The sequence below is a fragment of the Colletotrichum abscissum genome (genome assembly GCF_030869225.1).
Source record: "Colletotrichum abscissum strain IMI 504890 chromosome Unknown Scaffold_6.1, whole genome shotgun sequence".
Lineage (NCBI taxonomy): Eukaryota > Fungi > Ascomycota > Sordariomycetes > Glomerellales > Glomerellaceae > Colletotrichum > Colletotrichum abscissum.
The window spans coordinates 768738-793583 of NW_026850503.1; the positions used below are offsets into that span (position 1 = coordinate 768738).

At 52.2% G+C, this 24846-nt stretch overlaps 4 protein-coding genes across 4 annotated transcripts; 2 read left to right on the top strand and 2 right to left on the bottom strand.

Annotated features, from left to right (window-relative positions):
- Positions 1–1841: 1841 nt before the first annotated feature.
- CABS01_03264 (phosphatidylinositol 3) lies at positions 1842–12260 on the bottom strand (the record flags this gene model as incomplete). Its single annotated transcript, XM_060536641.1, has 18 exons — positions 1842–2378; positions 2432–2588; positions 2655–2753; positions 2858–2993; positions 3198–3484; positions 3912–6137; positions 6246–6633; positions 6724–7195; positions 7244–8485; positions 8534–8782; positions 8833–9309; positions 9360–9456; positions 9517–9681; positions 9743–10150; positions 10202–10476; positions 10527–11176; positions 11229–11853; positions 12252–12260. The coding sequence occupies 18 exons, from the start codon at positions 12258–12260 to the stop codon at positions 1842–1844; spliced, it is 8499 nt and encodes a 2832-aa protein (XP_060392560.1).
- Positions 12261–12383: 123 nt separating this feature from the next.
- Positions 12384–14227, top strand: CABS01_03265 (major facilitator superfamily transporter; the record flags this gene model as incomplete). Its single annotated transcript, XM_060536642.1, has 3 exons — positions 12384–13439; positions 13616–13853; positions 13926–14227. 3 exons carry the CDS (start codon positions 12384–12386, stop codon positions 14225–14227), a joined length of 1596 nt encoding a protein of 531 aa, XP_060392561.1.
- Positions 14228–19077: 4850 nt separating this feature from the next.
- On the top strand, positions 19078–20066 carry CABS01_03266 (uncharacterized protein; the record flags this gene model as incomplete). Its single annotated transcript, XM_060536643.1, has 3 exons — positions 19078–19186; positions 19353–19883; positions 19954–20066. The coding sequence occupies 3 exons, from the start codon at positions 19078–19080 to the stop codon at positions 20064–20066; spliced, it is 753 nt and encodes a 250-aa protein (XP_060392562.1).
- Positions 20067–22748: 2682 nt separating this feature from the next.
- Positions 22749–23833, bottom strand: CABS01_03267 (V-type proton ATPase proteolipid subunit 2; the record flags this gene model as incomplete). Its single annotated transcript, XM_060536644.1, has 6 exons — positions 22749–22791; positions 22845–23015; positions 23074–23189; positions 23279–23328; positions 23413–23443; positions 23555–23833. 6 exons carry the CDS (start codon positions 23831–23833, stop codon positions 22749–22751), a joined length of 690 nt encoding a protein of 229 aa, XP_060392563.1.
- Positions 23834–24846: the final 1013 nt, after the last annotated feature.

Genomic DNA, 24846 nt, shown 5'->3' on the forward strand with positions numbered 1-24846 from the left:
GAGGCCTTTGTGGCCATTCTCTTGTTCCCTATAAATACACCAGCAGTCAACGCAGCAGATCTCTGACCCTTCGAGGCACCTTGGGCGTTCTCGATGTGTTCGTACAAAAGAATCACACAGACTCATGACGCAGAAGCCGGAAATGCCTCATCTAACCCCACTCAACCTCTCCAGATTTACCTCGCCGCCTAGACCTGCGCCCTATACCTCTGTAAGCCTCTTTCTGGGTATTCAGAAGTGAATAGAAGGCTTCGACAGGCGGATGATGAGATATTTGTAGGCGTACTTGGAACATTTTATAAAGTGGCTAAAGCTAACTGGGCTTTGGGCTTAGAGAACGGAGTAAGAATACGGCCGCTGTGGGAAAAGCTCAAGACCGTTTTTGATCTACTTGGGATATAGTTGGCTTCCCGAATCGGTCCGAGGGCACGGAAATCACTCGAAAAACAAACCTGCTTGGTCTTATACGTTACAGATAGCCGTACTCAATGAGATGGGACGTTCTACTGGGACAAACTTTCGTCTCCCAAGGTGTAAAGCGTAAAGTACTTAAAGCGACAGCGCTACCGTGTCGTCCAAAAGATTGAACGTAGACACCGAGGCTTTGCTGTGTAGCTGATGGATGTAGACTGCGAGAATCTGGAGACAAGCGCTCGAATAGGGGAGCCTGATGCCTTTGACCTTTCTCTAGGCGTAGCCCTTGAAACGTAGCGGCGAACACGAGAAGTATCTCTTCGTCGATCTCTTGTTGCCTTTAGCTAAGTATTCACAGGCGAATGACTATAGTGAGAAGAGTAGGCGACAGGACTTGAGAGACCTGACTCTAGTAGAATGTGGAACGCATGTGTACCTTTTACTGACATCGTCACTCCCCAGTCGCACCAGATTCATCTCATGGATATCGACGTCGAGATGTGCCCGAATTATCCATGACAGCGTACCGTCTCTGCCTGCACGTCTCCTTAGAGATGGCAGGGAATCGGGTCTTTTTATATAGTAACACGTAGACGTGCAGAATGCTACCCATGGTACATGCTCTGCAAAGGGCTTTGTTGACGCGAAGGTTGCCTCTCGTGCCTTCCTTCGAACGGCGAGAGTGCCCCCTTGACAGAGACTAAGGTATGTCAGATCCAGACGGATGATGTTTCTTCCACCAGAGGATACGTAGACATGAGAAGGCGGTCCTCATTCAATGTTCCTTACCCCCGCGACCATTCCAGGTCACCTCCTTGATTCAAACGTAAGACTGCCCTGAGCGTTCTTTAACAAGTAAGCCACGAGGTGCTCTGTGGCCTCATTCATTGTCATGCACTTGTGTCCGTTGAGTGTATCTGGAGAACTTAAGGACCTGCTTCCCATTAAGAGAACTGGTTGAGCAGCAGGCACAGAACACCTTGGCACGAGAGACGATTGCATTATTACAGCATCTTATTCATGAACGCCTACCTAGCCCCGATGGGCTACTCGCTGGATCGAGCGCGTGCTCTCCACGTCAACATGAAAATTCCCTTACAGTCCTTCGAAAACCTCGACAACTTTTGACGACACAAGACAAAGCAAATTAGAGTGATGTACAGCATCCTCGCCTTTAGGCGGGAGAGGTCCATATGAGTTTAGTTTCATCAGTAGGGTATGAACTCGTAAGAACAAACATTGAAACAACAAGACAACAAGTAAGACATCCGCTGGCGATCGGGTCCTCAGAAGCAGGTCGACATATGTATGTGAACAGATTCTCGCAATGTCACCTGACAGCATAGGTCAGATCGCCCTTTGCAGGGGCGAAATTCACCTAGCAAGGTCAGCTTCATGTCCCGACATCACGGGCATCTCCAAGAGACTCACTTGCGAGAACGACTGGCCCGCGTCGACTTGGGCTTCTCCGCCTCAGCAGCAGGAGCAGCCTTCTTGCGACCCTTGGGTGCCGCCTTGGCCTGAGGCGCGGGCTTCTTCTCTTCCTCGGATTCGGGGTTAGTCTCGGGCTCGGCAGCAGAAACCTCCTCCTCGCTCTCCTCCGCCTTCACCTTCTTGGCTGCTTTCTTGGGTACAGCTTTTTTGACGGCACCACGCTTAGGCTTGGGAGCCTCTTCCGCCTCTTCGGCATCAGACTCTTCCTTCTTAACAGCAGCAGCCTTCTTGGCGGGACCACGCTTGAGCTTGGGAGCCGCTATCGGCTCCCCATCATCGGATTCCTCCTCCTTGATAGCGGACTTGCGAGCACCGCGCTTGGCCTTTGGCTTGGGCTTCTCTTCTTCCTCGTCCTCAGTCTCGGCCTTGGCGGCGGCCTTCTTGGTGCGCTTAGCCTTGGGCTTCTCCTCTTCCACCTCGTCAGCGGCCTTGCGACCGCGCTTCTTACCCTTAGCGGGGGCTTCATCCTCCTGTTTTCAGGGGTCAGTATGTAAAGTCGCACATGCAAAGTGGTGAGACTAACATCTTCCTCCTCGACGTCATCCCAGTCCTTGGGCTTCTTGCCGCGAATGCCGCGCTGGCCGAGCTTGTTCATCCAGGGGTCACCGTTGAAGTCCTCGGAGTCAATATGGCCCTGCTCTATAGCGCTGCGAATCTTGGCCTGAAGATCAGGGTGATCGCTAGACTTGCGTATCAGCGGCGTATTACAGTGGAGAGAGAGTGTTTAGGAAGGAATGCAGGCTGACCCCATCTCATCATAGCCGTCAAAGGCGTCAAAGTCGAACTTTCCGTTCCTCTCACAAAGCTCCCGGACGTGCTGCATCTGCTCTCCAGAAACACATCCCCTTGAATCGACCATGTTAGCAAATTGTGCTCTTTCCGCCTTGAGAGTTGTGTGGCGGGTGGGAGAGTGAATTGTAACCAGGGAAGGGAAAAGGGGCCAACATACCAATGCTTCCACTTGAAGGACTCATGATCCATAATCTTGGTCCATGTGCCGAAGCGAAGGGAACCTTTCAAGCATTTGGCCGCGGCCTTCTTGCACACGCCATCGGTGCATCCGGCGCGGTTATTGGGCGAGACCTCTGCATTGGAAGAAAATTGAGTATTAGTATGCGTATATGTGCGGGTTTTGCGCGGGCTTGGAGTGACGTTTGAGATGGGAGTCTCGGTCGCCTATGACGTGAGGTCGAAATTTGGACGCGTCGCCGGGTGTCCGCCAGACGCGACCGTAGCTCCAGACAAGCTGCTTAACCAAATGTAAGGATCACAATAAATTGGAAACTTACCAATGCGGTAGTCAGGCATTTTGACGATAGGTTTGAAGAGCGATTGTATATGGAAAAGGGTACTCTCGAAGAAAGTGAAAAGAATGAACGGAGGTGTCTGGAAGAAGAAGAAATGAGAGGGAGGTGAGGTGGTTAATGCCAGATTTGGGAAGAAGCACCTCAAGCTGTCCGAGGAAGGGAAAGAACAGAGGAGTGACGTTGGTTGAGAGGTGGGCAGTGACAATTTCTCCCGTCTTCTGCCTGCCGGCCCCATTTTAGCTGCCCAAAGCTCCTGTGCTTCAGTGCGTCTGTTCACTTAAACCCCTGTGCGGGAACCTAATCGCAGCTAGGCAGCGGCCCTGAACTATTCCAGCTTGGAGAGCTTCGCATGACCCGAACACGTGGTGGCCGATAAGACGACGACATGGAATGCAAACGAACTGTCCCATTTATGAAAAGAAACACCAACACATCAGATAGATAACCCCCTCAGTGAGAGAGTGAGAGAGAGGACAGAAATTGATTTTGAGACTACTCTCAAAACAATGTTTGTAAGAAAGTGGAATAAATAGGTACAGTAAACGCCACACATGCTATCATCTACATTCGTTGCACCACCGCCAACACCAATGTCCGCTCAAACCTCCACAGTCATGCCTCTGAGCATCCATCGACGCCGATTCTAGCCCGTAATGATACCCTCTCATACACCTTTCCCCGAAGACCCAAACTCACAAGAATGGGCACCATCCGATATACATGGCCGCCAGGTTTCTCGGATCAGCAGCCTGCTTGATTAATTCCTCTACCTGGCCCTCCACCCCCAACGGGATCGTGTCCTGACCCATCAGCCCCTTAACTTTGCGCTTGATGCTGTCAACAACAAGCTGCGGCTGCATCCTAGGCGCCCCGTCCTGCCGACGGCTCGTCTTCTTCTCCTTTTGTAGATCCAGCGTGGGATCGTAAATAAACGCCTCAAGAATCGTCATCAGCGTCTCCTCCTGCTGTCGCAAAATCCCCAAGGTCAGCTCGCTGCAGTGCCGGAAGGGACCCTCGTATCCGTAGATACCCATCGCCGCCACCATATTGTGCGTCAGGCGGAACGGCACCTTCTCTGGCTGCGCAAACGTCAAGCCCTTGTCGAAGAGGCAGTTGAAGTCCACGTGGAAGATGCCGCCATTGTCGCGCTCCAGCAAGACGTTCTCACCGTGTCGGTCGCCGAGTCCTAGGATTGTACCCACCATCGACATGACGGCGCAGGACCGGGTGTACTTGAGCCGCGCAGAGAACCAAGTCGAAGGGTGAGGGAAACGCTGGACGAACCAGTGCTGCAGCACGGGCGGGAACGTGCCCAAAACGCCTTCGGTGAACATCTTGATGTTGTTCGGTCCCGTCACCGCCTCAGCCATCATCCGCTTGATCTGATTGTAGTCGGGGTGTACCTGGCGGGATTTATACTGATCCAAGAGAATCTCGCGCAGTGTCTTCAACCCATCAACCCATTCGATGATACCGCACTCCTCGTTCAGAGGCACGACAGCATACGTTTTAATGTACAACTGGCGTCTGCTAGCCTCAGGATCTCGCTTCAGCGATCTGTTGATCATGCTGTTGAACTCCATCAGACGCTGGTCGGTGCGTAGATCATCCTTGGGTTTGATCATAAGCATGTAGCTCTTTCCGTCCGTTCCGCGTGCGGTCAGTCGGCGCGGCTTGGCCAAAGATCCCAAAACCAGTACCTCGTCCAGAAAGGAGTCGATGGTAATGACGTCTCGCGAGAACGCCTTGTGGGTTTTGACATTGTCAGTCAGTGTCGGCAAGGCAGCCGTCAGACACGACTCGATGGGCACCACCAGAGGGCAAGGGGTGCACTTGTGGTTGAAGTTTAGATCGCGCGTGATGCTCGCTACGGTCGTCCTGTTGCTTTGGAAATCGCCGTTGTTGCAAGCCAATAGGAGTTGCTCTGCGAGCTTCTCACCCATCCTCAAGAGCTGCCTGAGTTCATAGTTGCTCCCGTCAACTTTCTTGGTGGTTCCCTTCAATGCCTGCAAGATCTGTTGACCCCTTACCCGACGTTCTGAGGTTTGTCTCGTTGTCATGATTCCAAATAGACTCCAAAGAGCTTGCCGAGGGTGGGATTGCACAACCTTGACGACTATTTGCGTCAAACGCTCATAGACATCTTTGTTTTGATGCGCAATTCTTGCGACGACTTGTGGAAGTGCCGTGTAGAATATGTATGCTGGTAATCGGGCTATGGACTTGTCGAGGAACCGGTGAAGGAGGTTCAACTGATCCGTTCGCCTCCTATGGAGCTCACGAGACAGTGAAACTTTGCCTTCGGGGGCCTTGTCAACTTGCGCTCCGAACTCAAGCCACAGTGTAAGAATTCTTGGCATGGTCTGGTAGAGATATTTGGTGCCGTAGTTTAAAGACCGAAGGTAATTTTCGACGACGAGTCTGGTGTATTCGCCCTGAATGCAGGGGTCGGTTTGATCGTCTGCCTTGAGAGTCTTCTCAGATTCCAGTACCTTCTTGTAGTAACGCCCCAGGTAGTAGTGGCCCTTTTCCCAGGCGCTAGCTGTGAGAGGGGGTTGTTGATATTTCTCACGCAGTGTCAGATGGTTGGTCTGACCGGCAGCATCTAGCCATTTGGCGAGCATCAGTTGAGCTCTGGCCGTCAATTGCCTTTGCTGAGCATCCATGCCACGAATAGAAGAGGAACTGTTGGTCTGCGTCATGAAGTTATTTGATTCAATGGCTCCTTGCAAAACTTGGATGGCCTTGCGTGTGTGGCCATCCTTCCACAGAAGCCGAGCATTCTCAATGACCGCAGCTCCGTCGCCAAGTTGGGAAGCATGTAGCACGGCATTGAACGACTGGTGGGTTGAATTGGCTTTCCTGGCCAACCGAGCGCTTGAAAGCCACAACGAAGATATGTCAAGATCGGAAAACTTGGGCCTTTGAAATGTTAGCTTAGGTTTGATGCAAGACAAATACTGCACATGCCTTGAAAGCTCCATGGCTGCTCTGCGGATACCCAACAGATACTGCTTATCGCCCACGTACGCCCCAAGAACCTCAAGGCGACGGTTGAGCGTCGTTAGAACCTCCTGGTGTGCATCGCCCTCCGAAGCTTGAGTTCCAGCAATGATCTCGAGGTCAGTAAGGACATGGCACCTAAGTCGTAGGTCGTGGCAAGCCTGCAAAGATGATGTTGCCACGTGTGTCATGGCGGAGGCGATCTTCTCTCTCATACTCTGCAGCATTTCGGGGAATGTATCGCTGCCGGCCCCCCTTCTCTGTAGAGCGTTAAATAGCTTGGCGATGCCGACGTTGAAGTCTTCCAGAGGGCTGCCATGGAATCGAGCAGTATACTTGTTCAAAGTATCCCATCTCCTCGTAGCCCACGCTGCTTCAACTGCGTACGGAACAATCTTGTTTTCTGTCGAAGGCTCTGTTCGCATGCCTTCGACATAATTGAGCAAACCATCTGACTATGTCAGCACTTGTGTGCCACCCGTGGTTTGGTAACATGTTCTCTTACCGTGTTGGCCGGACTGCTTTAGACAATTGAGCAAATCAATTTGCACATCAATATTATCAGGCTCTTCTGCCAGCTTAATTTCGTACCAAGTTTGAGCTGCAGTATATCTGCCTGCCTTCTTGTGACTGAGAATCTGCTGATTGATATCCAAAACGTGCAGATGAGCGGAAATTCCTTCTAGCCCGTCAGGTTCGTCAATCTGGGTATAGATATCCTGCAGCTGCTCAAGTAGCAAAGTTTTCTGCCTTGGATCGCTGTTCTCAACCTCCATTTGCTGGGCATGCTGCTCGAGGTGAAAGAGCGCGCGGGGGTACTCTCTACAGTCCATCGCACGTTGAGAGATGAGCACTGGCGGGATGGTGTTGAGCAATTCCTGAACACGTCCTATCGCGGGCAGATCATCGTCATTTTTGCGTCTTGCGTCCTTCTCTTGGAGCCATCTACTCGCGTAGTCGAGAGCTCTGAAGACCGCCTGGTTTTGGTTAGTGACACGACCAACATCTCACGAAATCCTACTCACCTCGCAGTACAGCTTCATATCTTCCCGTTCCGAATAGGGCGCGTCCTCGGCGGGCTGGTGCTGAAGAATGCCAACGAGCTCTCCAATGACGTTGTCTCGATCCTTTCGCGTGCTCCGGTGACCTACAATGACATGAAGCACGAGGTATGGCAGCAGAAACTCAGCAACAGCCAAGTCCTTGACCTTGATAGTGCGACACAATGGTTCGAAGATGAGATCCGCGTGCCCATTTTGCCCCTTACCCAAGAGATCCATGCTGAATGAGCGCATCCAGTTGCCGTAGGGCTTTCCCGGGCGGAAGATAGGATACTCGACTGGGACCACGTTCATAGGTGTCAAAAGATATCTGGAGGTAAGGAAAGGTGTCAAGACAGTGCGGTCACTCTCCGATAGTGTTAGCCATTTTCTGTAGATGACACCACCATCCCGCATTCCGGTTCCTTTCATAGCCAGTGCAGCCTTGATATCCACCCGGTCGAGCAGCTCTTGCATGGCAAAGGAAAGGAAACCTTGGAGTTTGGTGTCTGTAGTGGACAAGAAAGCTTTGACGAGGATCTGTCCCAAGATGAACAACACGAAGTCTGTCGTCTCGTCTGCACTCTCAAAGTTGCTCAGAATGACCATCGACTGTTGCTCTCGCGGTGCTTCCACTCTATTAGAGTCGAGACAGCCCACCAGGCCAATGCATTGAGTGCAAAGACTGGCAATTTCAAGCTGGTGCATAGCACTATACTTTGCTGCACAGTCTAGCAAAGCTCGTATCAACATTGGTACGACCGGGTCAGGCTGTTGGCTGATGGCTGAAGTCTGGAGGAAGCCTCCACTCTGTCTGAGGTAGACCTCGAGTTCGGTCAGTGCCAGTAATACGACACCCGAGTTCTCGTGAGACGTGCGCTCGGCAAAGAGGGCAAATGCCGTCCTGCTGTCTAGGACTGGACGCGCCGCGTTGAGCTCCTTTTCGACATCTGCCAACTCTGTGATGTGACCCAAAGAAGGTAGCTTGGTGATGTAGTCATTAAGGCTGTCACTGAATTCCGTGATCAACTTCTGGATCAAAGTCTTGGCCATTTGTCGAGAGGATTCACTAAAGAGCGGCCAGTAGTGGCTGATGACGAAGAATGTAGTCTCGATCAAGGCCTCGACGTCTTCAGGCTCGAGACATGTAAGCAGAGCCGCCCAGCAAGAGAATGCGGCTTCTCTGAGATCATCCTGAGCGAGGGATGACAGAAGACATGCGGCAATCTAGAACAATTAGTATGAGGCACATATTTAAAGTCAATCATTACTCACCTGTGGGCGTGCAATCCGAACATAGGCTTTGCAATGTCTGATCATCTCCTCCAAGGCACGTATGCAGCGTCTCTGTTCTTCGGCTGGAGGAAAGACAAGTGGCATGTCATTGATAACATCCGCAAGGCGAGCCATGAGACCAAGAATATACGATTGTAAATATCTCCCAATCGTGTTGCCCTTCTTTGGCTTTGACTCTTTGTTTGCGACCATCATCATTGAACAGAAGGATGCCAATGCCTCGATTATCTGACACGAGTCAGCGAACTGAGTGCTTTTGGCAAAGGCGATGTACTCACTCGGGGCTTTCGTGCTTCATCCGCCTCCCCAGCAGCCTTGAAAAGCTCTAGCGCGACCGAACAGACTTCGGATTGCACAAGCTCAACCAAAGTAAATGTCTCTAGGTGAGAAGACACCTCAACGAGCCTAGACATAACAAACTTCTCGATATTCCCCACATCCTGAATGAGCAAAAGCGCAATGATCGAGCCAGCATTGGCCGGGTCTAGGATAGGGACCCATATGTCCCTTTCTCCTCGCGCTTCGGCGATTTTCTGAATCACCTCCTTCTTTTTCATTAATACCAGCCAAGGTAAGGCATGGGACTGGATAAGCAGCAGAAATTCGGTGACGGATATCTGCAACAGGTCGGCAATGGCGCGGCAAATTTGCGGCCGAGCCTGCATGTCCTTAACAGCGAAGTATGCAAGGTTCCTCCAAAAGGGTTCAAACAAACGACGCGGTGTCGTGTTCAGAGCAGATGCTAGGTTGAGAATCTGGGAGTACATCAGCCTTCGTCTATTATGTCAAAAACCGAGAGATCTACCTCGTTGAAGGCACATGATGCAATCAGACTGTTGATACTACCGAGGTACTCAAGCAACTTGTGCAGAACAAGATTGAGCTCGTCTCCAGTCACGACCCTGAACCCATTAGTATACCGTATATGAGCAGATCTAGTCGCTGTAGCTTGAAGTACCTACCGTCCAAGTTGGCCCCAGGCCAGGATCCCGCTTTCATGGAATATGGCTGCATCTTTTTCGGAAGCGGCTTTGAGCAGACTAAGTGCATTTTTTCGGTTGCGAATAATCAGAGTCGGATCAAGCGACTCAAGGTTGTTGTCTCTCAGGAACAAAGGAAGAGCACGTCTGCAATCGGTCAGTTGCTATCATTTGCCAGAGGGTATTTTTGGGTTGAAGCGCAACATACCCAGAAGCGATTCTGAGCTCTCTGATAGAGCTATGCAAGCTTTGCAAACACCATTGGCCCAGAGGAGAGGTTTCAAGGTCAATGAGTTCTGTAATGTCGGCGTGGTTGATGATACGTCTGGCAGAGATCATCGCGACGATCCTCGGGCGCTTTGACTCCTTGAAGTTGGGTAGATGAATGAGCTTCGTAAAGATAGATTGGGCCTCCCTTTTTTCTGCGGCTGTTGTCACATCGAGGCTTCGAGAGCCTCTATATTTATCATCGCAGAACGTGCATCCTATACTGTTATGATTCCCTATGCTTGCACCGCCGTCAACAACTGTTGCCAAGTCCACTGCACAACATATGCGGGCCACCAGGTCGATAGCTCGACACTGATTATTTTCGCTGAGGTCGTTGTACTTGTTCCTATGCATGTGTAAGCTGGCAGATCAAACGCAATGAGACAGAGAGACATACAGGAAATTGTGCTCCAGCCCTCCGGCTTCCTCAGCCTCGTCCACTTGACAGACTTCGTAGATACGCTTGATCAACGCTCGGAGTTCAGGAGCCTCTGAAGACACCTTGAGACGCTTCGAAGCGGGTTCTGCATCCTCGGTAGCACGATTTTCTAGACCGAGCTCTTCCACTGCCTGACGCAAGTCGGCGTCGATAAAAGAAGCGGGTTGAGTCTCAGAGTCGAGGGCTTTCGGGACGATAGATCCGGATGTTTGCTTCAGAACTTGAATGGAAAGCTAGAGGTATGTTAGTCGCAGCTCGAAACGGTGTCACGGCTATTACTTACTATGAAATCATGGGCATCGCTAATTGTCGCGAGTGAAGGGATCTCGTACTCCAAAGGGCAGACAATCTTCGGTGCTGTTAGTCTGCCGATTTCTCTATCTACGAGCGACGCTTGCGCCAGCCGGATGAGCGCCAGCGAGACCGTCTTCCTCGCTGCCGCGCTCGACTCATCTGTCCCCTGTATCTCTTCGGGATGTGCTGCGAGCTCAGCGCAGAGTACTGCTAGCACAGCGTATGGCTTTTTTAAGTCGAAAAATTTCTTGCCAGGACGTGGCTTATTAGAGAGCAGGTTCAGAGCAATTTTGAGCAAGTCGGCTCGAAGCCTTGGCACAATCGCCTGCCATGCGTTCTGTACAGCACGAAGGGAAAGCAAAGAATCAAGAAGCCACGGTGCCATCTGAGACAATGTTGGTCGTGACACGAGACTCGGAGTTTTGAAGATTGAGGGGTGCGCCAAGGCCGAAGTCAGCGTCGTTGCCTGATGTATGCACTGAGAGACATGCTGGACGGTATATGTGGTCTGTTGGACAAAGAGGGTGCCAGGCTTTCCTAACAAGAGCTCCAGTGTACTATCCGAAGGCAATGTCATGTTTACAGAAGCGTCTTTTCCGGTTGAACTCGGTGCCATATTTTGCAAGTGACTTATGAGAGCTGCCAGAGTTAGTGGTTGGATCTTGAGACTGAACTGATGTCCGAAACTCACCCCTACTGGTCTCGCGCAAGTACAGTAACATGGACGGGAGAAGTTTCCACATTGATCCCGTACGAATAACCACGAGAATCACAAATTGGAAGAATCCCTCAAAGTCTCCCGTCAGCTCGAGGCAGCGAGAGTGGCCCAGTAACCGAAGGATCTTTGGGAAGACCCAAATCCAAAGAGGCTCCTCCCCGCGAAAAACGAATTGTTTCCCATCAGTAGTATGGTTCAAGACATTCGGTGTCTCCTCGATTGTGACCTTCAAGAAGTTTATGGCCTTCAGCGCCTCGTTTCGCATGTGATTTCGGTCGGCAAACGGATCGTCGAGCTTGATTCCTTCGAGGACAACGCGGGCGTAGACGTAGATGAGCATATGATTGTGACCCGTCCTCTGCTCGGCAGTCTCTAGCAGTTCAGGCTTGTTTTTGACCTTCTCGATTACGGCAAACAGCCTCTTCAGCTCGGCGTTTTCATCGGATCGCGTGGACTTGGACGAAGCCGAAATATTCTCGACCAATTGTGCGGCAAGCGTAGAGGGAGGCGGCGCGTTGGGAGCGGCAGCGGCAGCCGGCCTGCCATTGTGATTTGCAGCCATGGCTCCGTCCTCATCGTATGGCCAGAGGACGTTAAGCTGGTGCAAAGTCGCAGTCGGCCACTGCTTGAAGGATCATTACCCTCAGGTTGGATGTCCAGAGCTTGACGCGCCTGCGGGGGTGGGCCATCTATCGGATGCGCGCCGGACCAGGCGCGAGGTCACATGTTCAATTAACGTTGCTTATGTAAAGAAGCCTGGCCCGTGCTCTGGCTCCCTGATTCTCAGGATGCCTTCAACTTCAGGGTGACCGTCCATTCTCGTCGTTGAATGGAATGGTTGATGACAGCTTGCGCGCCAACTTGCGCCTTTACCGCCAAGTTCGGCTTCGGGAAGATTTTCAAACATTTCATTGCCTGCATACATGAATGGCGTGATTACAAATGCAATTAGTCGTTCCCCTGCATAAGGGACCTTGGTCTCATCTTGCTGCTTACATCGTTCATAACTTGCTTCAAATATAAGTGATCGCCAACTAATCCTCTCCTAATTCTTCAAAGTTGTTCAATCATCCATTCTGGCAGCTCAGGAGTGTTTCGATCGAATCATTGCTACGTCTACTTTTCATCATGAACATCGCCCTCAAGGACGCAATGCCAGAGGCCCTCCTCGTCCATGGCGCTCAAAAAAGCCCATCATCGGTCATGGAGATGCTCCCATTGAAGTCACCAGCAAGCATATCGAAGCAAACCACTTCATCGCGGAAGCCCAGTTCCCCTCCAAATGATGAAGTCCCAACAGCAACAGAAGCAGAGCCCCCTCAAGGTTCCCCATCCCGCAACGTCTCCGTAGCAAAGAGCATCACCGTAATCGTCACCCTCGCCGGCATAAACTTCCTCAACACAATGGGCTCCGGCATCCTCATCGCCGCCCTCCCGCGCATAGCCCAAGACGTCGGCCTCGACGAGAGCCTCATTCTCTGGCCCGCCGCCGTTTACAACCTCGCCGCTGGCTGCCTCCTCCTCATCTTTGGCGCCGTCGCCGACGTCGTGGGCGCCAAGCTCATGTGGCTGACGGGAAGCTACCTCTGCGTCGTCTTCACCATCGCCGTCGGTCTATCCCAGACGGGGATCCAAATTATTCTCTTCCGCACCGCCGTCGGTGTCTCTATTTCAGCATGCTTGCCCACGGCTATGGCGTTTATTACAAAGACTTTCCCCAAGGGCGGATGGCGCAATGTCGCGTTTTCGATGAATGGGATTGGGTTCCCGCTGGGGTACGCGCTTGGGCTGGTCCTGGGTGGCATCTTTACCGACACCATCGGTTGGCGTTGGGCGTACTACACGATGGCCATTATTAACTTTGCTCTGTCGACCGCGGCGGTCTGGTCTCTGCCTTCAATTCACCAGCCGTCTGAGAAGCAGTGGACGCGCCGCTTGGCGGAAGATATCGACTGGATAGGAGCCATCATCATGAGCGTTGCGCTGGGTTTGTTACTCTATGTGCTGGCGATGACTACTTCTTCGTACACAAAGATTGCTGATCCTACTAATATTGCCCTCCTGACCGTAGCAGTAGCCTTGCTGGTCGCGTTCCCCGTCTGGATGAACCTTCAGACTAAAAGGGGTCGTCCAGCGTTGATACCGAATCGTCTATGGCGGAACGCTGCCTTCACGTCGATATGTGTAAGTGGATTTCCGAGAAGAAAGAAGTGACATGCCTCTAACATATCGCCAGGTGTCCATCTTCCTATGTTGGGCCTCTCTCAACGCGATTCAATACTTCATCATGCTATAGTCAGTGCTGCGTCGCGGAGCCCAAGAATTCCCAATGCTAACACCGTCAAAAAAGTTTCCAAAAGGTCCAGGGCATCTCCGCGTTGCAAAGCTCTCTGCGATTCCTGCCTCATGTCGTCATGGGCACTCTCGTCAACATCGCAGCAGCATGGCTCGTCTCACGAATAAAGGTCCAGACTCTGGGCGCCGTATCTGCAGTCATAACAGCCGCGGCGCCGATCCTCATGGCCACAATCAGCCTCGATGGAAATTACTGGTTTGCGCCGTTCTGGGCCATGGTGCTTTCGCCAGTGAATGCTGATGGTGTGTTGACCCGTCTCCCCTTTCCATGGCATGCTTAAAATCTCCAAGACACTAACTTAAAACCCCCAATAGCCCTCTTCACCGTCTCGAACCTAATCATCTCCGACGCCTTCCCAGCAGACGTGCAATCACTCGCCGGCGGCGTCTTCAGCGAGATCGGGCAAATCGGTAACGCGGTGGGCCTCGCCGTGACTGCAGCCATCGCGGCCTCCGTAACCGAGCACTCGGCTGTCGTTCATGACGATGCCCGGGAGGCGCGCATGGAAGGTTACCGCGCGGCATTCTGGACTATCTTTGCCGCCACGGTTGCGGTGCTCTTTATTGTGGTCGGAGGGCTTCGAAAGGGTGGCACGGTCGGGAAGAAGGATGACTAGATGATGCTACTGCTAGACATTCCTCAGGTACCTAGCGTGAGAATTCCTGGAAAACGGCTGCACTTGGGATTTGGAGGGGGTACCGCCGTTGCCGCCGTCTAATACAGCAATGTATGCATGCCTTGGGCCGACAATCTCTCAAATTAGCAACTTGCGCAGATAAACTTCAGTCATCGTAATGTAAATCCAGGAAAGCAAGCACTTTGGGCCGTCCTGGCAACTTCGTCACGCTTACTGAACGACCTGGAAGGCGGGAAAGAAATAGCAATCACGCGCGGCCAATGCAATGATGCGGCTGTATATGCATCATGAGTACATTCCTGGTGCGACGAGCAATAATTGAACTGCCATTACGATCAATACCTCAATAATTCCTTCGCGTCGACCGGCCAGCTTGGGCAGATGCCCCTTTTAATCCGATGTCGACCCAGCGGAAGGGTTTGAGTTTTCGCGGGAAATCAGACGACTAAACTCAACTGATGGTTGACATGGACAAGCTACTTAAGGTAACTAACAGTCGTCAAGTGATGAGTTGTTCGAAAAAGCCAAGATAAACGGTACGCGGCCCATGCCTTGGCTGAACCCAAGACTTGAGCACTCTTCAAGCGAGCGCCATATTACGTGGCCTGGTGTAGGCAAGTCTGCGCAAAGATTAGTACAAACCCCCAGGGTTTATTGTAATGGTCCCACGATTCTATGGGAATTGAGAGGATCCGGGGCCGATCCCGTGCCGAGTTCCTTTGCTTTCGTAGAGACATGGGATTGCTGACGGCATACTGACATTATCGTGAACCGGACCCATTCTTGCCTTATGCCCAGGCTCTAAGATTAATGGGAATGTCAGAGGTGGTTTGATAGAACGTTTGTTTATGACGATCGTTTCGCGGGCCGCGCGAATCCGACTCAATCTGGATTTACTACGTAGAAATGAAAATGGAAACTCGAAGTAGGTAGTTGAAATGCGGTGCTAATGCGACACCCTCCCAGAGACTTCTGAGTTTGATAGCCCCGGCGGTTTATGGTTCTTGGCAGCTTGCGCAGCGGCAACGTCGATCTGGTGGTTTCGTTTCCCCCTCTTGGGCCCTCAGGGCGTAGGTAAACTTGGCCATTACCGTTTACCTCACACACCCTCTTGCAGCATTCAGAGGAAAGCGACGATCAGTTGGAGAAACCGCTCCGTTGGTGCATGCACATGCTAGCATGCTGGGCGGCTCCAGACCCTTTTTCTCTGCCTCTCCTTGCAAGGTGATTCTGATAAGGATCAAAGAGTGGTCGCGTGAGAGTGTCTTGTGTCGTGTGCTCATGTGCCACACGTCCAGACCCGTGTTCAAGCCACTATCTCTCAGAAACCTGGATTGGGGTTGCATCTGGCGGTGTTGTCGATGTACCATCAAGTGAAACACTTACCGTACTGTGTAGGTGTGGCTGCGGTGGTGGAGTGTCCAGGCTTTGATTCGTCGACCGGTTTGGACTCGAAAGTACAGCTTCACATGTCTCCTGTATACAAAATAGGCATAGGTATAGCATTGCGGCGACTGGAAGGACTCCATAGTCGTCAAGGTCGACCACGAGAAGTCTAAGCCTTCTCATGCTCCCCGCGAAATGTCCACTTGGTCCTGCACGACAGCATCATATAGTTACCCAGTCGTCAGGATCAAGTCGAAGCACATAGCGTGCGGTCGTCACCCTTAGAACGGACCGAAACGGCAACAAGAAACATTATTTCCGCAAGGTAAGCCGAGATGAGAAGTGAGGAGAATGGCCAGTGAACAAAGCGTGTGCAAGGAGATGTATCCGTACTTCGTACAGAGTATTCGTAGAAGGTAGGTTGCAAGCAGGTTTTGGATAACAACTGTAGGGCTGCTGGGTGGCCTGGTCGTCATAGTGGATAGGCGGGCTACACGTAGCCCCAGTTAGCAACATGTTGAGGTTTTGGTTGTCTCGCAACCTCCCACACATGAATACTGTCTACAGGTTCTGGGCCGTTGACACGGGCTGGTTTGCGTAACCTAACCACGTTCGGGGCTGGAGAGACAGAGTGATGTTGGACATTGGGGGCCGAGGGATCCTGTTGTCCGTCTCTGGATAGCGGAATCCGTGGATGGGTTTCTTTCTTGTGCCCTTTCAGATCGGGGATTTGGCTCGAGTTGGCGCCTTGGTGGGGTAGCGGCGGGGGATCCGTGTCGTCCCGATGGCTGGGCAAGCTGGCTACTGCGCGGAGCACCTCATTCTGCCGTCGTCTCATCACATCCTCGAATGCTGTCAAGGTGTGATGGCGGGATGGCAAGGTTTGGTTCCTGAAGCATGATTTAGATTACCATGTACATACTGTGTAGAGAGCCCCATATTCGGCCTCTTCCCGCTCTGTCTTGGCTATAAGTTGTAAGTTATTTGCTGTTGACTGGTGTTGCTGGCTCCATCTTTTCTTCCCTTTGGAATATTCCCATTATTGTGAAGCTACTATGGTCTCATTGTAGGGACGATGCCTGTCCTGTTCCCAGATGGCTGGCGTGGTGAACTAACCCGAAGTTGCAACCGCAACCGCTATCTCTCCTCCTTCCTGTCGATTACAGAGAGACATCAGAGTAAGGTACGTACCGAGTACTCTGGAATACAAATGGAAGGCACATCGACTTGTCTCCACAAATTTGGAGTCTCTCCGCAGACCGGTGTTTCCCCGCCAAGACTTCCAAAAGCACCTCGCAATCCATCGACTGGCTGGGAAGAACCGCAACGCGAAGAAGGAAACAAAACATCCGTACTCAAGTACCGTGGCAGTAGGTTTCCATCGTCTTATTCCCACGGGCCATGTTGCCAGCCAACGCAGCCGTGCGTAAAGCTAGAAATCAACCCCCAAAGAAAGACAACACAGCAACTCACGACGACAGGTATGAGCTACCCCTCTCGGCGGTCTCGGGGGACGTCGGCAACCGGTGGAGATGGAACGAACTAGAGCACTTTCCCACGGCTTTGAGGCTTTGAGAGAACGGGAAAGACGGCGTTGGGCTGGACCTGACCTGGACTGGGCTGTGCTTGCTTCCGCCAGACTGTAAACCGGCCCCATGCCACCCGCAGTCAAACAACCAGACGAACATGGAAGTGGAAGGTTCAAGTGGACCTTCTGTCATTAACCCCGCGTTTACTGACGCCTTCTCTCTTCTCACTTCTTTCTATTCACTCCATATCACTGCCGCAGGCCGAGAATATCCAATCCTGTTAGTCGGTACTTGTCAGAATCGTCTGAATTCCACTTGAAAATAATTCCCTCTCTCTAAAATTCATATCCTTCAAGCCTCCTGAAGCGGGTATTCGTCTATCATCTCCAGCATATGCCTCCACTTAGACCTCGGGGCAATCAATGCCCATGTCTACGGCTTCTTTGCCGGTTCCCTCCTAGCCATCCCAGAAACTCGGTCTTTTCCCTTCAGTGACAGGCCGGAGGCGTTGTACTGATGATGGCTTATGCACCGTACCTGTCGTTCCCTCCCACTTTGGCCCAGCTTGTGCCGGCTTGAACCATATCGGAATCCTATTCCTGGCCATAGCCCCCCCAATACGCCGCTCAATATCCATGTATTCCTCCACTCTGCCCACGCCCCCAGAGTCCCAAATGGGGTGCTTTCCTGGCTAAGCTGACAGATGCCCCATCGTCGTCAGCCAATGCTGGGCGACGGCACGTTTGCGCCAGGAACACGACGCCTCGGGGAGCCACTTTCCCTCCGGTCTCTCCAGCTCGTTCAGGCCATGGCTGATGTCGTTGCTGTTTCCATCCATTCTCTTCTCCGTTCTCTTGCCCTGGTCGTTGTTTATTCTCAGCCCCTCCACGACGTAAGAGAGTCCCCATCGTCTTCATCTATCAACTAATCTAAGTATGTGAGAAAACACCGCGCCGGGCCTATTTCCTCTTGAATTTGTTTTGTACCTACCTATCCTGATCTAGTATAAGGGGACCATCCACGCCCAACCCGACCTGCATGCCATCCATCCTCATCTGCTCGTTCCCTTCCTGTTGCCTCGACCCCTCACCCATCCCTCTGCATCTCAAAAGGGAAAACGATACATCTGACCTGCATCGTCCTGCCTTCCCTTGCCTGGACTCAACACCACAATACTGCACAGTAGAGAAGCCGTCCTGTACCCTGCTTCCGGCTGGGCTTCTGTTATCGTTCTAGTCCCTTACTCACGTGTCCTGCACCACCTCCCTCATCCAATCTGGAGCACAGGGTAGCAGTTCTCGACCCTTGAGGCCACTGCAGTCTAAGGATACACAAAGATACATTCGCACGAGAGGCTCACAACTACGCTACCGCTGCGCCAAGCTCCAACCTTCCACACACCCACCCTCCATCACGCAAACTACGCACCAAGGGCACCCACCTTTCGGGCAGAGGCATCCCAGTTCCCGCCGGCTCGGACTGGACTGCAGCCATCGCTGGGCTGCTTTATCCGTAGGCGGCGTCCACCTTGTCTCTCTCGCTTCGAGCGTGACCGGCTTATTATTCCTCTCCCCTGACCTACTTGTCTTAGAACTTGGGTCTCGGAAACCGTCATACACATCCTACACGCTCGTTTCCCAACCTGCTCAGGATTCTGGCCATCTTCCTCTGCGCAAGTTAGAGTCGCACAGCAATACACCCTGGCCAGAGATCTTCGCTTGACCTGCCTGCTACGTTGATCCTCGAGCTGCGCTTGCGCAGTTATTTCTGAAAGGCCCGGATCTCCCTCCGCAACCAGATGGTCAACATTTATCCTTCCACTCTCCGCACTTTACCTTCGACCGGTTACTCTTGAACTCTGGAAGTTTTGCCCACCGTTTTACGCTCTATTTCACCAAGAAGACTTGCGACAAAATGGCCGCTGCCGTAGCTGAACACCCGCGTTTCTTTCCTTCGCATCATGATGCGCTGAGCCACGATGATTTCGAAACAGCTTCGATCCGCTCTGCCGCGCCGTCTTATTGTAAGTTGACTCTTGTCACGAGCCAGCCTTATGTGGGACGTTGGGATGGCTTCTTTGCTTTCGCACGGGACGCCATGCCGGCGCCTGACATGCTCGAGCTTCACCGACAAAGACATGTCGCAGTATACCTCGAAATGGAAGTGGTCGAGCTAACACCAAACAATAGTCTCAGACGCGCCCTCTTACCACTCGATCGCTCCGCATCCCGAGCCTATTCCTCCTTACTCCCCGCCTATCAACAACAACAATGTGAACCGCACGGCCGCTGGCTCCACTCAACACCCAACGTCCCTGCTTCCTGCCGTCCCGGCCCCGAGCCGTTCCGGGAACTCGACGCCCCAACCCCACCGAACCACCGGCCTGCCCCCGATTCCTCCGGCGCCGCCCAGCGCAGCCCCACGACTCGATCAGTTCCGCATTCCCACGTGGTCAACGGTGCACACAAATCCGACGCTGAATAACGTCGCCCGAAGACGCATGAACCAAGGTGCCGATCCCGTTGCCCACCTCCGTCGCTTTATGTCTGAGCGAATGGCCGAGGAGGAGGCGGCCCAGCGAGCTCGGGACTCCCGACCGCTCGAGGACCCTTACTTGGTCGGCGAGGAGGCCGCTGCAAGTGCTCGCAGGGAGAGACTTGCACGCGAGTCTGGTGAGGATATTCTCTGGGACGAGGATCGCCGTTGGAACCGCTTTCTCGGTAAGTCTTGGTCTTTTCTCACTATCTGTTTCTTTCAGAGTGTAAACATGGCTCGCTAACATTCCGGCAGCGCAAATGCAAACTTGGGAGGACCGCGATCGCAGTAGTTGGAGAAATCTGCGTCAGCCTCCGCCAGCACAGCGCAAGAAGCTGACCCGCCGCCTTGCAGGGCGTCTTTGGTAGACCGCTTGACGCGACCACGATTTTGATGCGCATATGACACGACTGAAAAACCAAGGGTTTGTCATGTATCTGGAAAAAGGAGTCTGTCGTTTTTTGCTCTCTCTCTCTCTTATCATTCATCCATCGGCGTCTCTGCATAGAGCATAGGGAAGCCGATGATTCCTCCTAGAAAGGAGATGATTTCCACTCAGGCATTTTCTGTTTTGGTTTTGGGTACAGGCCAAGGCATTTGAGCCTTGTTTTCTTTCTTTCACGACATTCGTCTTGCCTACGGTCTTGATCCGGGCATCGTAGGGTAGATTTTCAACAATTTTCGGCATCGAACCCAGATTTCAGATGCATTCTAAGGAAGGATTCGGGAAGGCCGAAGACATGCTGCCTACCTTAGCTTTATTGATTTTCTACAAATGGACAGTAGGAACATTTCGGCCTAGATTCCTGACATTCAGGATACACGGAACCAAATTGAAGAAGATATTTCATCTACGTCTGGAACCGTGCTACAGATGACTTGGTACTCCTTTGTGACGGTTTGTCTCTTGACTTTGATTACCAGGTGAAAACAGTCATCCGGTCTCGCTTCCCTCGCGATGATTCTCACACGAGCCTAGTTTTGTTTCCATAAGACAAATGAAGCGCTCATGTTTGGAGGATACACTATCTAAGGGTTGGTAAAAGGCCGTTCTTGCGAGAAGACGGTTGAATTTTGTGCCCCGCGTCATGGTCACTATTTTAAGTCCGAAAGATATACATGTGGCTTAACACAATGTCTCTTGAGCCGGCTTGCTTCTATTCCCCGCGGTCAAATCTCCTGGAACCAGCTCTCAATCCCACGCTGTATTCTGATTGTCCGGCAAGGGGCAACTGGATCTCTGATTTACTCACAGCCCGAGTTGAGAACTTTGCCACTTCGTCGGGACAGTGAAGCCGTCCAAGTTAATAAGTGGCACTAGTTGGTTCTATACAGGAGGTGGAGGAAAGTTGTGAGATGTTGATACTCAAGTCTTTCCAAGAACGCATAAATGCTGTCTAGGTACCATCACTCCAATCGCGATTCTTGGTGTGAATAAAAGAAGGAAACCCTCCCAAACCTGTCAGCTTTACAAGACCTCGTCGCTTTTGCAAGTCTGACGAGCGGAACATGAGTAAGCGCCTCCTGATCGTCGACGAGGTCTACGAGGATATATCGAAGCCTACAACGCGACAGCGGTCATTCACTCGGCGGTAACGTATAAGAAAGATGGTTCAAGGTCGTCGGTGTGCTCGAACACGCGGGTCAAAATCCGTTCTTCTCAAGAGTATCTTGAGCACTAAGCGAGATCCCGACAAGAGCTACGATTCATCGACGTGCGTGTTGGACATACATCGACGCTTTCCTACCGAATAATCAAGACCACGCGGAATACACCCGGTCCATTCGTCCAGGCCCCCCCATACCCCCTCAGAGCACGACCACGTGTTACGTACCTCGTGTATATTCAACCCATCCCCTCCACCAGAATACACAACAAGAGACTCTCAAACCCTCCATATACCCCCTAGAATCCATTCCCATCACCAAACAGCAGGCGCCCCCCTCGAGGGGTCAGGTCAAAACTGGCTGGGTGGTGGAGTGGTTCGAGTCCACGAACAGCCTAATCGGTGAAGGCTTAGAGGTCCCGTGTTCGAGTCCCAGCATGTGCACCCAGAGATGTAGCCCCCGTTCGCCACCGGGGGGGGGGGGGGGGACTCTTTTGCTATTATGGTCAGTCAAATCTTCTTCTTTGGTATTGGCTCTTGGTGTTTATAATGGCCAGAGAAGTAAGCTGCGATTTGTGTTCTCTGGCTAGACGAGGAAGTCGCGGGCGATGACACTGGTAACGGGCTTTACTTGTTGAACACTCACTATTGTTATTGTCGCAAATTTTGGGCCTTTGCTGGGAAGGTCTGTCAAGGCACGAGTGGATAACTAAAGCAAGACCTTTCGCTAGAGATGATGCTTTAAAAGTCTCTCGGTCACTATTGCACAACATTCCCATTTACACGCCGAGCCCACTGTCGAGCTCACCATCATAGCCAGGGGAATAAGCTGAGAGCCGGTATGATATCAAGCTGAGGCTGCGATACGAAGTCGATTGTGCTAGACCTCGAGAGCTTTGTGTTGCACAGGGTTTCTCTGCTGGGGAAGTAGTGTAGACAGTTGCCGACGTTGATACCATACTGCACATGGCTTTCCCACGGGAGCTTTGGGGTGACGGAACAATAGGGACTCATGCCTCCTCCTCATCATGATCCCGAGCTACGTTGCTGCTCGGTCTATACCAGACAGCCGAGTTCCATGCACTTACTCGCGGCTCCACCACAGATTGGTCTGGCACATGTACCACTCATTACAGATGACGAAATCAAGTTGCGTTCGAAAAAATTCAAAGATACTGAACCCGGATGCCTATCATACCTTCCACAGCTCCCGAGACCATCTTCTAGCCCGTCATACATAAAATCTACACGAGGGTCCTGTTGTAACGCCGTGCCATATGCTGGTTTGGTCCAGAAACCACCCATACACCTTCTCTTTTGATGCTTCTTCAACCTGACGTCCGGCGGTTTCCTGGCTTAATGTACAGTTTGTTTCGTTGAAGGGTGGTGTTAAGTTGTAGTAAATTATCGCCGTTTGGTTTATTCGGGGAATTCGGGAGCTTCTTAGCCCTTGGACTTGGTGTTCAGGATAAGAGCGACGATGAGTCTACGTTGGTCAGCATCTATTCACCTGGCATCATCTATAACCATGTGACATACCCGTAAAGACCCAAGACTTCGCCGAAAATAAGAATCAGGACCATGCCGACGAAGATGCGTGATTGCTCCATGTACGAGCGCACGCCCTTGTCTCCGACGATACCAATCGTGTAACCAGCCGCAAGGCCAGTGAAGCCGACGGAGAGACCGCAGGCAAGGTGCATGAAGCCGCTATTCTCGAGTCAGCATACAGGATTTTGTTGTAATTGTATGTTTTGTTGCTACTAACTTGAACAAACTGTAGTTGCTTCCAGCACCGGGAGGGACCAAATCTTGGGCGATGAGGACCGAGATAACCAAAGAGTAAACAGCAATGATACCGGACATGACGACGGGAATCAGACACTGCTGCAGTGTTAGCAGACGCTTTTCTACCGGGGTATAATATTCTATTGGCATGCCTTCATAATGAGGTCGGGTCTGAAAGTTCCGACACCAGCAATACCGATTCCTGACTTGGCGGTACCATATGCGGCGCCGATGCCTGTCGAGGAGAGTCTGTTTAGTACATTGTCCATTTATCGTCGCGTCAGGTAAAAGCACAGCTATGCTTGCAGAGTGAACGTACATCCGAAAATCATGGCAGCCGCAATGCCGGCCTAGATTGAAGACATGTCAGCACAGGCTCGAAGGTAAATGCCGTAGCTGTCCGTAGCTTGCTGGAGTAACAGCTACTTGAGCAAGCAAAACGTCGGGGGGCGAGAGCTTACCATTCCGATGAACGGCGCGAACTTGGGGGCGAGGACAGAGTCTTCAGCCATGGTGGGCAGAATGGTGGTCGGACTCGATGCGGGGGATGCGTGTTGATGGCCGACAGAGGGGGGAGGGATATGCGTGTCGAGGATCCCGCGATGTTGGCTTCCTGGATCCAGGACCTTGGAGCTTGGTGACGGCGACGAGGCCCAATCAGGACTGCACTGTGGACAGGCTGAGAAACCCGTGACTCGGCGCCATACCGGCCCGACGCACCAGCCCCAGTTCAACGGCATTGTGGCTGGTGTTGCATCTGAAGACTGGAAGTGTGGCTGGGCGGGGCTGGCAGGAATGGAAATCGCGCTCGAGTGCGGCGCAGCGGCTGCAGCAGCGTTCTCCGGGTGGCCCGTGTCTGACGGGGGTCTGGAATCTCTTATCGATGCATACCTTAGCCTTATCGCGGCGCATCATCCGAGCAGCGGGTGGAATCCCTGGGCTTTTTGGCCAACTTTCACTTCCACCCCCTTCGACTGCAGGTCACAGCTCTATCTCATGTTTTTGGCGCATTTTGCGTTCTTCACTCACAGCCAAATGGGAGGGGCGGGACGTGCCTTGGCGTGATGAATACAATCAACCTTTTGTCGCGTCTCTTTAGCACTTACGGGAAGTGACTCTTCCGGTTGGATAAAGAGGGTAGGAGAGCTTCGAGGGACGTTGTTGATTCGAAGCCACCCCGAATGCCGACCGCAAAAAAGTCAAGCTGACCTCGAAACATGGGCGCATTGCAAACAAGAGACAGGCCGGGGGGCCTCGTTGTTGGCGTGCGGTTCTTGCATGAGGAAGCTCCATTTCTTCCGGCAGTCACGCTGCCCACCTCACGCGGCGTTAAGACGGTCTCCAGTCTAGCCCCCCTGTTTCTAGCAAAGGTTCTTGAATAATGAAGAGTGCGCTATCACAAGTCAGACATTGTTATTCTTAGATTTTGACATCGCCAGACCGCATGTTAGAGGAATGCCCAGGCCAGGCGAATCGACGCCTTTTAATATTAGATGCAGAGAAGCAGGGCGCTGCGTCTAATTCACGGGCGGAAGGGAGACGGTGGATCGGGCCAAGTCTCTCCCAAGTTCCAAGTCCACCTGTGCTGGCGTCTCGGTGGATCGTCCAGATTGCACTTTTTGGCGGTCGGCCGTCTCTTTTGACATTGACTGGTTTGATTGATCTACTGTCCTAGCACATTCGCGAGTTGTTGGCGTGCACCAGGCACGCCTCTTGCTCTCTCTGCGTGTATGTATTCCATACCGGATGGATC